At 47.2% G+C, this 15,563-nt stretch overlaps 1 protein-coding gene across 1 annotated transcript in view; it reads left to right on the top strand.

Moving 5' to 3' along the window:
* The window catches only part of mef2aa (myocyte enhancer factor 2aa), a 63,048-nt gene that overhangs the window by 16,544 nt on the left and 30,941 nt on the right, over positions 1-15,563 (top strand). Inside the window, exons 2-3 of the mRNA XM_076038024.1 lie at positions 2,583-2,790; positions 12,577-12,780. Coding sequence (XP_075894139.1) covers positions 2,737-2,790; positions 12,577-12,780 — 258 coding nt within the window. The 5' untranslated portion in view covers positions 2,583-2,736. The remainder of the gene's footprint in view (positions 1-2,582; positions 2,791-12,576; positions 12,781-15,563) is intronic.

Below are 15,563 nucleotides of genomic sequence, written 5' to 3'. Positions count from 1 at the left end.
TGCAGGTGCAGGTTCAGGTGCCTGCTGTGGCCGGCTGAATGTTTCCTACGTTAGTTGCATGGAACGACGCCTCGTCGTCGTCTCATTGACGGCCAAGTCTGTTGTGACGTTCTGCTCATTTCAGTCCTGAAAGTAAAGTCTTTGGACAGCGAGTGTTTTCGCCTCTTGACTTTTGATAAATTCGGACACCGAGTTGGAAGAGCGGCACACCTGCAGTCTGAATGCCTTCTCGGCCTGTCATCTTGTATCTGCGTAAGAAATAAATAAAAAAAAAGCCAGCGTGCTCCGCTGGGCCTCCGAACTCGAACTCAGCCGTTGTGACATCTCATCTCCTCGTGGAGACGGGAAAAGATGTGCGTGATGAGAGCATTCTGACGGTCGGATCCAGGGGAATTATAACGAAGTACGCGAGGCATCGCCGTGAAGAAGTGGCTTTAATTTGAGTGGGTGCTCCTTCATGCACACGTTCTCAAAGACTGTAATCTGCAGTGGTCGTTTCAAATCGGCCCTAACAGATGCTTACAGATGAGTCCACTTCATGTATGCTTTCCTTCAACACCAAAACCTTCGGATTAAGGGGCCTTCTATCGGCTAAAAGTTTGATAAAATAGAATACGGCACATTTTCTGATTTTATGTCAGACTGTCGGCTTTTCTGCTATTAAAAAATAAGTGTGCACCTCATTATAAAGTTAAAATTTTATATTTTCAAGGAGAAATGCATTTGACATCATATCGACTTTAAACATCGTCCATTGTGAAGTGTCATCTGCGTACACCGTCACCTCTGTACTGTAGCGTCATTTTCCCAGACGGCTTATGTGCGCTTTTGGAGGAGTTCGACCGCAGCCCTTGCCTTCTTACTCAAATGAACACTGATGCGTGTTAGTGTGTGTGAAATAGTGAATGAAGCTGTCACCGCACCGGGCGTGCTATGATGTGGTTTCTGGGAAATTCTTCGCAGGGGTTCAGGCGGTTAGTTTCCAGGCTCTGACTTGCTCTCGCGTGGGTAGTTAGCGAGGTGATCTCAGTCAAGTTTGCCTACAGTGGAGCCCCGATTCAGACAGCCAGACACCGTAATACCAGTCCATTTGTAACCCATAATGACTGTGTGCCACTGGAACTGGTCATTTTCGTTTTCACTGCCAATTCGGTCCTTGGCTCCCTCGCCTCACAACTGCTGACTGCATCTAATGGCCCGGGTTGTTAACCTTTATACATTTGTACTGATAGCGGGCATGTAGTTGTTTAGACAGCTTCTATTTGCCGGGCGTGCGTGATGGATGCACCTCCAGGGACAAGTGCTATATCTCTTCTTGCAGAATAGCAGAGACAGGATGGAGTTGGATGTTCCCCGGGGAACGGAGCAGTCTGAACCACTGGCCGGTTACGATACCCGTGTGGGAATATATCCCCAGCCCTCCTCGGACCCATTGCTTATCCTGCAGCCCAGGAGATTCTAACTACTGTCAACCCCAGACTGGGTGCTTGCTCAATCATCCTAAGTGCAAAGCGGCCAACGCAGTGAGTCGACCGAGGAAGAGTGAAAAAAAAAAAAAAATGCAGGTTTGCCTTGCACAGGGACAAAAATGTAGATTTCTGTCTTGAGGTCGACTAGATTAGGGTGCAGCTCCCGCAGTGTATTTTTGTCCAACCATAAAAACAGAGTGAGGCCCCTATCTGACATTGATTCTGTTTGTTTTATGTGTTGGAGACTGAACTGAGATGAACACTGTTTTAAGCCAGAGCGCCGAGTTTGTGTCACGCAACTCAACTGTTGTCACTATGGTTACGGCCTGTTTACTGCGGTTGCGCATGTGTGCTGTTCCTCGTGCATGACCTTCAGAAAGCATCACTTTATGCAGTAGGTGGCTGTAATGCACATGCGGACACATGCGAGCTGGAAAAGTTCTGGCAGAGGCTGTGGATGCGTGCAGGTGCAAATCACAACCCCCAGCCCTCAGCCACGCAAACAGCAAAGAAAGTGGCATTTCAGTCACCTGTGCTCTAAAAGCTGCCAGAACCTCATACAAACTTGGTCTCAATATTTAAAAAAAAATATCACAATTTGTTTGAACCCAGTACCATGGTGCACTAAACCAGATTAGATTATAATGGCTAAATAAAATAATGGATTAGATCAATTCTGCATTGTAAGCTAAGCTGCTGCTGGTGTCTAGTTTGACATCATTGACTGCCTATTTCCATGAATAGTAGCCGACGTTAGTCAATGAATCCTAAATGAAGTGGCCCCTCTTGATGGCTTTCAAGTGTGCCAATATCTGCAAGTTGACAAAAAAAAACGTGATGTCTATTGGCACGCTTTGATATACTAAAGGTGAAGTGCACCTTGCTAAAGCAGTCTTCATGCTGCCACCAGGTGCTGAAAACCATCCAACTGCCTATTGCAGCTTCAGCTTGTGGCTCCGTGTGGCTCTCATATTTCCAAGCGTGCTGGAGAAAGAAGACGGAGACCTTCGGCGCTTTGAAAAGCCCTAATAGATGTCGCTGAGTGTCGGACAAACACTCTTGCTGAACTTCTCCCTGTCTGATTTTCTCTCTCTCCCTTTTTTTTATACGCAGAGTCTGCTTATGAGTGTGCTGTGAAGAAAGAAAGAAGAAAAGAGCCTACACAAGAAGACAGCGTTGTTGCACAATGTGCTAGAGGAGAGCGGAGACAGAAATCGTGTTGTCCTGATATTGTTGAGGTGTCAGAGAGAACGGCAAGAGCGCAGCCATGGGCCGGAAGAAGATCCAGATCACCCGGATCATGGATGAGAGGAACAGGCAGGTGAGTGTCTCTCTGCCGAGCCATACACCTCTCTGTCTGTCTGTCTGTCTGTCTGTCTGTCTGAATGACAAATTTAGATTTCAAATTGCAGAATGTAGATCACACCGAATAGTAATGGATGAAAAAATAAAGTCTTAAAATTTTACACAATCTTAAATATTATAATAAAAATATTTGTGGGAAAAATCTGAAAGACCCAAAAAAAAATGCAAATGAAGAATGCAAAACAAGACCAAAAAAAAAAAACCTAACTTCTTGTGCTCTTGATGTGTCCTGCAAGAGACGGCTTTATCCTGCTTGATCATGCAGATCCAGGTTGGACGTGCAGTAGGAAGAATCCGGGTTGAGGGTGACTGTACAAAAGGAAAATGTAACTGCAGGAAAATGCACTCTGAGACTTTAGGAGGGATCCATAATGCAACATTATCACAAATGCATGAGGTGTCCAAACACCTTCACCCACAGCTGTATTTTTAAAAAATAACACTCGCACACGTCCCAACTCTCAACCTGTCTGGAGGTTCCAGTCTTCTTTTAGACCCACCGCCCCTGCCCCCTCCCCCTCCCCATCCACCACACCACGGACAAGAGTTCAGCGGCTGTCATGATGTGCGCGGATCTAAGCGGACACACCTCCCTCCCCGAAGTCTCGGTGACCGTGACATTTCTTTGTGAGTGCGGTCGTACTCGCAGACGTGATTCCCCCTGCCGCCCTGCAATTTCGGCCCGACAAGTTGATGAGGCAGCAGGAGAGCAGGGCTGTCGTGGTCGCATCTCGGCGTGGGAGTGAACCTGAGGGCCGAGCGCCGAGCGCGGCGGGGGCCCCGCCTGCGGCCTGGCCACACTCTTGGCCTCGTCCCCTGGACCGGCGGGCCTGGCTGGGGCCCCCTTCGCTTCGCTGTGGCCCCGTGTGTTTGCAGCTGTTTGGTTGTAATTAGGAGCAGCCAGTGTACCACAGCACCCTCTCATTTGCTGGGCGGGTCAACGGGACACACAGTGTCCTTCTCTGCCGCGGCTACACTGGCCCCAGAGTTGGAATTCACTCTGTCTGCTAGCGTTAAATTTAAACTCTTTAACAGCAGAACACTGTACAAAACAGTCTGGGCCTGTTTTGAGAGGGCTTGGATATCTTTAGCTGGACGGCTGCATGCGCTCCTGTCTCTGCTGCGCCTCCTTAGCTCCACCGAGCCATGGAGTAATAAAAGTACATCATTAATGGAAACAAACAGCTTTTACACAGTAAAATGGGAATCATTTTCTTCACTTCTCCTTCCTCCGCTGTCGTGCACACACATTAACAGAGGCCTTCAGAGGCCCATTTCAGACACCAGCAATAATCTCCATTGCCGTGAGTCTAGCAGGTCAGCCAGCTGCTAAACAACAGTCCACAGTGGGCTGATTATCAGTGTAACACCTGCCTTTGGGTGGGATCCAAACACGGTGGCAGGAGAGAATCACCTGTGTTTCAATGCTGTTGTCTACACTGCACGCAGTGGCCAGCGGCAGCTGGGAAAAGGAAGATGCAGAAGCACAACGCACGCGCTCAAAGAGCTCGTTAGCCTCATCAATCTTTAACATCTTTCGCAAAAAAATTACAGAGCTTATTTGTTTATTGTATGCCTTCAAACTACAGTTACAGTCGATTTAAAACTTTGCCTAATTCCCGTATTTTCTTTTTTTTCATGGGTCTTGTACCGCTTAGTATCGCCGCCATGGAGCTCGCTGCTCTCCGAGGGGGAAGAGCCATCAGCCAATGGTTCTCAATGTCGGAAAAACAATTTGAAACCTTCATGTAGCCGTCCTGCTAGCTATCTGTTCATGTGGCATTCAAATCAAAGAATCCCTTTAGCGGGCTAATAAGGCAGTTTGGCTGAATGGGATGTTGTGGGGGAACAGCGGTTGCTCCCTTGCATTACCTCTACAAGGGTTAGAGGAGGGCGGTTAACCTCTCAGGATTTATTATACAGAGCAGGGCAAAGGTTAAGACGCCGTGTAATTGCACAATCTATCAGGGATTGTAAAATGAGAGCTGAGACAAGTAGTGATTTTTTTTCATTTATTAGGTTTTTTTTATATATATATATATATTATTTCCCCCAGGGATAATATTCAGTTTGGCTTTATTATCTATATCTATATTAGTATAGATTATTTTAAACACCAGGTTAGAAACAGGTTTAATGTAAAAAGAAAGAAAGACAAAAAAACTGGTGAAAATGAGGCAATGAGCCAAAAGAGTTCCCAGTTCCTCAACTGCTCCCTGCATAAATGTCAAATGTCTCTCATTGCAGGATCACAGTCATCAGCCAGATTGACTTGCTGATTGCAAATGATTGCTGCAAGGAAGACAAGTGCACAAAATCAACATATGCTGAACATCTCGTATTTACAACATATCTGGGTTGCTCCAGAGTTACTTTTCCACATTTGCAGTGAGATTAGATGGACTCGCAACATTTGTTGTGTTTTGGCCTGACAGAAATTTAACCTGACGCAATAGAATAATCAACGTCAATCAATTCTTAATATTTTTCTATTAAAATCTTTGGTAGAGAGCCCATAGTAAGGTTTTTGGAAAGGAGAGACAGAACATGGATAGTGACTGAGTAAACCTTCTATGTCGAGATTTTTTTTTACTCTGGGACATTAGCCTCAAGTTAGCGCGCGCGGCTAGTCCCTGTGTCTTTGATGGAACAGTTGCCAAGGCCAGTTTGGACGAACCAAACAAAAAGAAACAATGTTATCCAGTTTGACCAAACTGCAATGACTTCAGTATCCATGCTAATCTCATTAGCAGAAGACATTCTTCACAAGTCACGTCTCCTCCGGGGTCTTGTCTGGTGGCTTCGTGCAGAAGCTTGGAGCAGTCTCATCTTACCTGAGTAACTCGCAAAATTTCCATCCACATGGGAATCTGGAATCTAGCCGACTGAAACGCTGTATGCTGAAGATGGATGGTAGATGGATGAAGGTGGATGAATTTTAGTGTTGAAATCTCAAAAATCCAGCGTTACACAAAGTTGTCTGAACAATTGTCGGGGTATTTTTGTGAGCAAGGCTGAGCAGAAGAACCAGTGGCGAGCAGACTGAGCTGTGCAAGGAACTGAGGAGTCAATGTTGGAGGCCTGATACGTAGATAAAGATTTGCACAGCAGAGCAGTCGGTGCCTCATGATGTCCTCTCGCTGCCATTAAGCGAGCACAGTGGGGGTAATTGCCCAAGTCATTAAAAGTTTGATGATTTTGCTGCTGGGTCGAGGGTTGCCTGCCCTTGCTGTGACTCACTTTGGATTTTGCTCCGGCTCTTCAGATGCCTTTAGGCACCGTGCAGCGTGCTCTCTCTTACTGTCTCTCCAGGGACCAACACAGAGCGCATACCTCTATTTCACAGTCTTCACCCGTTCCTGAAGTTGTGAGGAGTCATCATTACTGTTTGACAGGTAGGGCTTGTTGATTGGCCATGGATAGAGCACAGGAGCCAGGTTAGACCTGGCTGAATCACATTCAGAGTATCTTCAAAATTCATTTGCAGCCACACCACAGATGAATGTGTCGCCTGTCAAAAGCCCCAAAGCAAAACCCAACAGTAATAAAAGGTTAATGGGCGCTAGGTAAAGTGAAATAAAATGAACTGAAAACAACTTCAATAAGACAACAATAAATAGATGTTGTTTAATCATTTTAAAGCCCAGCCTACAAGTAAGTGTCAAATAGATTAGCTGCCTTCTGAGTGTAAAAGCCTGACAGCCAAAGGAATAGCAGATTTTGAGGTCGGCTCATTATGTTCTCTTCCTTCCTCGCCACCTGATTCTCCCTGAGGGCACCTGAGTCTCCTTGTTAGACTGCAGTCATTTTCGTGCAAACTTAAAAATCATATGCATGTGCCACAAAATGAGCCGAAAAAAGGGGGTCTGGATTTAAAGATGTTGAGTGTTGGAGGTCCTCGAATTTTAGATGTAATATTGGTTAAAGAAACAACAAAAAAACACAGTGAACTTAAACCGCAATGCATCCCAGTTGATATTTCCAGGAAACCTGCTTCCATTTGCTACCTGGCATGTCACTTGTTCGCACCAAACAGTATCAGTCACAGCTACTGTCGCTTTCAAGGTCAGTCCCGCCCAGTGGACGAGGCCATTGTGCACTCATTTGTCCACATGAGGCTCCCGGGGCTGTCCATTCTCCCGGAGCAGGCTGATCCAGGCAGACAGTCACGGTGGCTCTGGCCTGTCTCCCAGGCCCTCACACTCTGGGACTGCGTAGCCAGGGCAGCAGCCACAGGGCCTGGGTCACTCTGCCAGCTGGTGCCAGACCTCCGCGACTCACAAAACTCACCCTCACGTCTGCCACGGGGGCCATCAGAGGTGACATGGGGTTCTAATAAGGCTGCTATCTCCTCACCCCTCTGAAGGTGTTAGTGACTCGAGCATCTCCTGCCGTACCCCAGACACAGCTGCACTCGGAGTCCCAGATGTCTTGTTTGTCATCTTGACACTTCTGCCTGGGGATATTTATTGATAGACCTGGTGATTGACACGCGAACCCTCACTGTTAGTCTGCACTGTTTTGTGTTGTTTTTGTTTTTTTTTCCCCCAGCATATGTTATTATATACTCAATAGTTTTCAGTGGCAGGCCATCTATTGTGTAAAAACACATGGCAGTAGGATGTGTTGTGGAGAATCTTTGCAATGGTTTGTTTCTGAATTTTCTGTGGCGTGCACATGTGGGATAACAAAGTTTGTTAGTTTGATTGGTCTCTGGATGGATTTAGCAATTTAATACTTTAGTAAATACGTAATGCCTTCATAACACTTTCATGAAGGGGAAACTGATCACTGAATGTGTTCACCCAAATGGAAAGAGCGCCTTTTAAAAGTCTCTGTTACGTTCTCCATTTAGGAAGTTCTCAATCAAATCAAAACAAAAGAAAAAAGCAGCACTTAGGTGTCTGCAGTGCTGGGTGTACTTGTCTTTAAAAAAAAAACACATCCAAGCTAAATTAAAGGATTATTATGTTGGGTCACGTGGCTAATGTTGAATTTGAAGAAAGCGTAATTTGAGATTAGACTTGCCCTTTCAAAAAGTCGGCCTTGGCACGGTCAGAATTAGATGCTAGAATATTCTCAGACGCACCTGGTGTGGAGTGAGACGTTCTATTGACCTTACTAAAAGCAAAGAAGGTTAAAATCACTCCAGTTGATTGTCTCGCTCACTTCTTTTTTTTGTTGTCTCCACAACAAGAGAGAGAAGGGCCACTAAGGTTGCAATATAAACCACTGAGGCTAATCTGGAGGTGCAAATTCTATTGAATTAAACTGGAAATCTTCTTGGATCTTGTGTTCCGTGCCTTGCTCGAGGGTCAGCGAGCTCATTTAAGACAAGGCGTAGGTGTTTGTCGGTGCCTTTGAATTGCTGGGCCTCAGAGAGCGATCCTCCCACTTGACCTCAAGGATGTCTGTGGTTTCTGTGTGTCACCAGCCACCCCAGAGAAGATGGGGGCGGAGGTCACACCGGTCTTTAAACAGCAGCACCTCATCATGACTGATCAGCAAGGGGCTGGACTGTGGAGTCTGTGTCATAACTTCCGTTGCATATGTAATATGATTGAATTTCTCTATTAGCAGTGTGTTTATGTAAAAAAAAAAGGGTAACAAACTCTCTTGTGACCTTTTATGGCCTTAGAGCAGTCATTTTATTTGAATGTTATGTTTTATAGATGACCGGCTCTCCACTTGGAGCTCGTTTTAAACTTTTTTTGTATCTGTAAAGATTTTTGTTGAGTTTTTACACACTATTACCACTTATTTACACCAATTGTTGTTTTTTAATGATTCCTACATCTTTCCCCTTGTACGGTAAGGATCAAATGTCAAAATGTTCTTTCTTTTGTGTTGATTTGGCTGTGACTTACAAACAGATCGCTGTTGTGTTGATTCTGGCTGCTGTTTAGCCTTCAGGGCACGTTGCTTTCCTTGCTTGCCTCTCACAAAGGGAGATGCACACCTATGGAAACATTCTGGCACAAAAGGTGGAGATATAGTTAGAATAACAGGAAGAGCAAAACATAGACCCTAACACAATTGTCGTGAATTTGTTGACACTTTGGTGCTGCCCTCAGTCATTTGCGTTAATGCGTTTCTGGATGCGACTGCCGTTCTGAGCCTAGAGAGAGGACGGAGTCGTGCTATCGGCAGTCCCAGGATGCTGTAGAGCTTTCGCTCCTGAGGTTGGGGCCAGCACCAAGTGTCGGCGCTGCTGCTGCTGAGGCTGAAATGAAGCGGTGCCTGGGTCAGCAGCCCTGCACTCAGCACTCTGCCATGCATTCAGGTGGAACAAAGCCCTCGCTCAGCGTCGCGTCCCGGGCTTCCTGCTGAAAGGTGACATCTCCGTGGCTTAGCAGCCACATTCATCTGCTAAGAGCATACATTTGGTTAATCATGCCCCCCTCTCGCCCCCATTACGGCACCTGCTTTCCACTTGGTTAGGCAAACAAACAAATGCGCAAGTGGGCAAAAACGAGCGAGTGGGCAGTCGCTGTTTTTAAAGTCAGGGGAAATTGGTGTCATCTGGAAGGGGGCTTCAGGCGATCTAAGTGGGTTGCAACAAAACCCGGGACTGGTTACGTTATGTGTGTTATCTGCGGCCGCTTCCGTGTTGCTGGTCCACCTTGAGAAAACCAGCGGAGGGACACACACACACACACACCAGACAGAGCCGGCAGACTCACTCACATTATGCGTCTGCAATTTGCAAGGAAACATGTCATTCGATCCGGCTCCTTTTGTATCTAAACCTTGTCATTTAAGTAAAAAAAAAAAAAAAAAATGTCATTTTAAATTTTTAGTCTGTCATGTGAGCTGGCGGACGCCAAATGGAAGATGACACGGGGACAGGCTCCTCCATGTCTGGGGCCCGGAACAACGAGCCCGTGTAATTACCTGTAGTGTGGAAGATTTGAAATTCATTTATCACAGTTGGAGTGACCCGGCTGCCCGAGCGACCGCGTGCGCCGCGCAACGCGTAGGATTAGGCTGCATTATACCTGTTTAAATGAGGGTATAGCCGCAAGCTGTGACCAATTAAAATTTGAACAAAGCCAACTCATCTGCTCGACTCTGCCGTTAGTAGGTCAGCGAAACTGACGGCGAGCACAGACACACGGTTTCCGCCGTGGCTCTGGGCGCAGCCTCAGCGCCCTTTAATTCGCAGTTCAGCGGACGTGCGAAGCCAAGGCCGACGCCGATCGGGCGCCTCCGGTTGTTTTTCCTCGTTTAACGGAAAAGCTGTTTAGACGCAAGTGCGTAATCAGCCAATCAGCCAATCGCACGGCAGCGTCTCAGCGTTGTGTAAGACCGCCGTAATTTCAACCGAGCGTCGGGACGGCAGATTTGGGTGACTTTAAACGTGACGCAGCTGCCTTGTTGATGCTGGAGGTCAGAGACGGAGCAACTCTAACAACCACTTGAGAAAACGGCGGAGAGACCAGAAGATCATCTCTGAAAACAGTAGCGGCTGCGAAGCAGGTGGGCAACAGCAGCAGGAGGCCACTCTGGTTGCCAGGTTTGCCAGCTAAGGTCAGGAAAGTGACAATTCATACAGGCTCACTGCAACTGGACGATAAAATGTTGGAAAAATGCTGCCGGGGTCTTATGAGTCACGATGAGTTATGAGTCAATTTCTGCTGCAACATTTGGATGGTCGACTCGGAGTTTGGTGTAAACAACATGAAAGCATTGCTCCATCCTGGCTGTATCGACAGTTCAGGCCGGTGTCGGTGAAATGGTGTGTGCTTGGGGGGTGATTTTCTTGGCAGAATTGTTTTAACGCCACAGTCAATAGTGCACAACTACTGTTACTGATCATGTCCATCCTACTTCTGCAGTGTCACAAAGTGCCAGTCATCTCAGAGCGTTTTCACACTTGCTCGTTTTCAGCCCTCATAGTGAACTCAGACCTATGACTCAGCATCTTTTACGCATATGCAATCAGTCCAATAGGACTGAGCTCGGTTCACTAGAAGTCCGTGTGAGGGTTTGTTTTTATTGTGCATTGTGAACACAAAGAACTCCAGGTTTGTGTCACCTTTTGCCAGTGTATTTTAGCCCTATGTGCTTGTCTTGGATAGATGACGTTCTACGTTACGTTGGAATGTTGGATCAGTGTTGTTTGAGTAGTGCAAACAGAAAAAAGAACTGAGACCCCAATGGAGCTGAAGTGAACCAGAAAAAGACAGAGTCCTCTTTCAAATGAACTGACAGTTTGAACACAAAAAGGGTTGGGTCCCCATTCTCTGGTTATTCTGGTTATTGGTTATTTTAAGGTCCTCCACAGTCACCAGATCTCAATCCAGCAGGGCACCTCTGGATGCTGTCAGAGAAGGACATTTTCATCATGGGTGCGTAGCTGACAAATGTGCGCCAACACTATGGTGCCTCCATGTCAATGTGCACCAACATTTTTGAGGAATATTTGCAGGATCTTGTCTAATTAAGGAGGTCCAACCCTGTCCTAGCAAGTTGTATCTCATCAAAGGACCATATCTCAAAGATAGATTTTCTCCATCACAAGGAGCGCACTGTCATGTTTGCTCTCCTGGTGACGGATGTTCTCTGCGTGGAAAATGACGGCAGCATGACATGTAGAGGTGCTCTAACATAATGACATGCGCGTGTGCACGGCTCTGACACGACCGCAGAGACGGCTCTGCAGAGGTACAGCGGGACATAAAGTCACTCTGCAGAGAGGGGTCGCGTTACCACGGGAGTGATGTATGACCCCCAGGTCCCATCTGAGGGCTCACGTTACAAGGCTTATGCTGCACTATTGCGATGGCCCTCCGTACGCAGAGTCAGGGGCTGCGGTAATGTATGGACCCCTGTTATTGCCGAATGTCTGACTCAGCTGGGTGACTCGCGCCCGTAACCCTGACCTCCGTCCTGATAACTAGACATTTCTGACAAGCACTATGTCATCGAAATGGTTCCTAAAGGAGGAATGATCTTGTTATCTGTCACCTTGGTTACTGTTACGTTGTAATGTAATGATACTATTATTTTACTGGCGCCGGCACGCTTGGTGTGCTGTAGGCGAAAGTAGTTTGTTTTGGTTTGTTTGCATACAGGCTGTACAAGTATTAAAACAGGGCACTAAGTGTTATAGCCGTGTTGTTACACAAGTTGCACCCAAAAAAATGGAAATTTCACCATGTACTGCTCACTCCTGAGTCTTTGCTACAACCCAATGAATGTCTATTGTGAGGAAGGCCTCCAACATAAATATAATACAAATTAAAAAAAAAAAAGTTCATATACCCATGCTGGTGATGTGCATCCACCCAAGTGTCATTAAGACTTGGCAGTCCGACTGACTTGAAATGGGAACGCTGTGTTTTTAGCCTAAATGTGTGCAGGTGTGGCAAGTTGCATGTAGACTAAATTGCACTGTGGAGCTTCACACAAACTCTGAGGCCACAGTGTTTATTTGGGTTAAAGACACGGTGTGGATGCGGCTTCTTCGGAGATAAACTGGCGAATCTCGACTTCACATCACACAAGCAGTATGGAGGCATTCAGCTTTTTTGTTGGCACCTCCTACTCTTTGAAACTAACCAACGGTTGTGTTATTATGAAAATGCCAATTTTGTGTTAACTATCCCTTTAAGCATGTAGCCGAATAACAGCTGCACTTTAGCATTTGCCAGTGCGCCGCTCGCGACAGGGTGTTAGCTCGCGTTGGCTAGCCTGTTTTCGCTGACATCTCTCTTCATCTCTCCCTCTGCTCCGCCAGGTTACCTTCACAAAGAGGAAGTTTGGCTTGATGAAAAAGGCCTACGAGCTGAGCGTACTATGTGACTGTGAGATCGCCCTCATCATTTTCAACAGCTCCAACAAGCTGTTTCAGTACGCCAGCACGGACATGGACAAAGTGTTGCTGAAATACACAGAGTACAACGAACCCCACGAGAGCAGAACCAACTCGGACATTGTGGAGGTGAGTGACTGCAGCCTCCTCACCCCAGAGAAAAAACAACGTCTGAAAACATTTGCCTGTGTCATGCAAAGTAGACAAGAGTAATATTTGGAGATTTTGAGAAGAAACAACAACATCAAGTGGTTACATTTTTAATTGCAGCGCCCTTTCGCTCACCTTCCCTCTCCGAGCTTGCCAGTGAACTACGTTGGCTTTCGCACGCAAACCTGGATAGCTCGTCCACCGTCTTCTTCGTTGGTTTATCTGAATACGAATCGCGCTGTCAGGCATGGCTCTTTGTGTGTTCTTATATATAAATTAGAAGCGTTCTATGAGCGTTCTCACTTTTATTAATGCATTCATGGGCAGTATATTAAGCTTTTACCAATATAAAAATCATAAATCAGGCCAAATGTTACACACTGGACCTTTAAGCTCAAATTGATTGTAGACTTGAACTATTTGTTTGTCGTGACCCTGAGCGGAGGGCCGGAGAGGAATTAACAGTTTCCTTCTGGGCTCTGCTCAGATAGGGACTCGTCAGCCTGCGTCCCCTGATAAGTTGAACTTCTCGTGTCGCCAAAAGCCGCTGCGGAGAACCTATCTTTTCTAAATGTGCCGCAGCCGAGCGCCAATACAAGTCGGTTTCCTGTAGATATCGCACCTGTTGTTATCGCACCGGGTCCTCCTCATCACAGACCGATCAGCTCGCCTGTTACTCCAGTTAAAAAAACAACAACAACAACAACAAAAAACCAGCACACACACACACACACACACACACACACACACACACACACACACGTTGCTTAGTTGATTCCCGAGCACTCGGCAAAACTCAACAAGCTCTCGCCTCTCCTGGCAGCAGAGGAGTCAGCCACTTGTTATGCCAGCACACAACGCTGTCAGCCAGACCCGCGAGGGGCCCAAAGTAAATGAGAATGATGGGGGAACACGTCCCCTTCCAAACATCTTTGACTGGCACACGGCGCTTCCTCTTCCTCTTCTTCCTCTTCTTCTTCCTTTTCTTCTTCCTCTCGTCTCGCTTCAGGAGTCTGCCGCTCTCGACCGACGAACCCCGGATAGCGCAAAAAGCTGCCTACTTGTTTTTATGGCGCTTATCTGAAACACATTAGTCTCTCGGAAGATTTCTTCCTTTTTATTGGACCATAAAAACAGCTGCGTGGCGATGTTATTACTGCCACCTGCCCACGAAAACACATCCCTATTAAGAAAAAAAAAATGAAAAATTGACATTAAGTGTTGGAGATGGGGGTGGGATTATGAAGAAATCAAGAATCCCAGCCCTTGGAATAGACTCTCACTTGACGGAATTAGTGAAATTACATGCAGCATAAAGGAGTCAGCTGTGGCCCATTATCTTTTATTCATGCTGCTGCTGCTGCTGCTGCTGCTGCTGCCTGTGAATTACCTGCTTGGCAGAGCTGCAGGAGAGTGCTCTGGCATCCAGTAGACCCATGCAGTCATCCCTCCATCAGGGGCCCTGAGTGCCGAGCAGGGGCTCACCTGCATGAAAAATACATGGACACATTCCTCCGTTACGTAACCGTGACCAGAAATGTGTTGTTGTTTTTTTTTGTTCCTTTTTTTTAACACGCCATTCTGGAAACAGTTTTTTTCTCCCTTTCTTGTCGGTCGTCGTCTTCGTCGTTGATTCCTCGTCGGCGCCTCGTTAGTCAGGAGGACCGCGATGCGCACGGTCGGCCTCTCTGTACGATGTTTACGTTGTGCACAACGCAGCACCCATGATCACATCTACCCCCCCTGCCCCCCAACCTCACCCCAACCCCCCTTCCTCCTTTTTTTTCGCCCTCCTGCTCCGGGCTACGTTCATGGAATATGCTCCCGCTGTACAAAAGATGAGAACAGACCCACTGTTATCCCCACCGACTCTCCCGCTTGGCCGGGACGGCATCTTTTGCAGATATGCGCAGCCTCCGCTCCCCTCCCCTCTCTTGCCTGCTGGCTACGTGTTTCAAGGTCCTGAAATGAAGAAGCAGAGCAGAAGTAACCAACCCCAGTCCACTTCACAGCGTCGCCGCACAGGGCCTCCTTTCACGAGGGAAGCCGGTGCCGAAGGAGCTCGATGATCCCGGCCGAGGCCGTGATTAGATTGTATCTCTAACAGATCTAATCGGGAATGTCTGCCCGTTTTGCGTGTTTGGGGGCTTACAGTGGAACCGGGAGGTAGGGGGGCGGGGGTCTTTGTGCTAACGGGGACTGGTGTCTTTTGTGTTGATGGGAAACTTCCAGCCCTCCCACCTATTTATCAGGCGAAATGGGCCTCACATGAGGACACTTACTCAGGACACTGTTTTTTTTCTTGTTTTTTTTTTTTTTTTTTAAATCGCGTTAGACCAATCGCTTTTGCCGTGCAAACAATCATGTGCTCATTAATGCGGGGGCCTGGGCTGGCCAGAAAAGCCCTGTCGCACACCACACCGCACCGCACCGGGCCGGACGCTCGCTCCGTGAGAGGGACTGAATCAAAGGTCACATTCCTGCCCAGTAGTACCATCTGTAGATAAAAGGGCCGAGCTGTGCCGTGTGGAAGAAGCACTCGCCGTGTTCTCCGCAGATGGACGCATGCCTGGGCCGCAGTGTGACAACCCAGTGGAGGGCGGTGGACTTTTTTTTTTTCTTTTCCCTCAAACTTGGCTCGCCATCCAAAGGGGAGCAGTAGGCTCAGTTTGTGTTTTTTTTTGTTTTGTACTGTGCGTGTGTTGGCGCGCATGTCGCCATGTTTTGATGGCAGAGCTCTGGCTCTGCAGGCGACAGGTGAA

This window comes from Nelusetta ayraudi, unplaced genomic scaffold, assembly GCF_046127955.1.
Source record: "Nelusetta ayraudi isolate G7.1 ecotype Tasmania unplaced genomic scaffold, CSIRO-AGI_Nayr_v1 ptg000053l, whole genome shotgun sequence".
Taxonomy (NCBI): Eukaryota; Metazoa; Chordata; class Actinopteri; order Tetraodontiformes; family Monacanthidae; genus Nelusetta; species Nelusetta ayraudi.
This window is presented reverse-complemented; position numbering and strand designations above follow the sequence as displayed.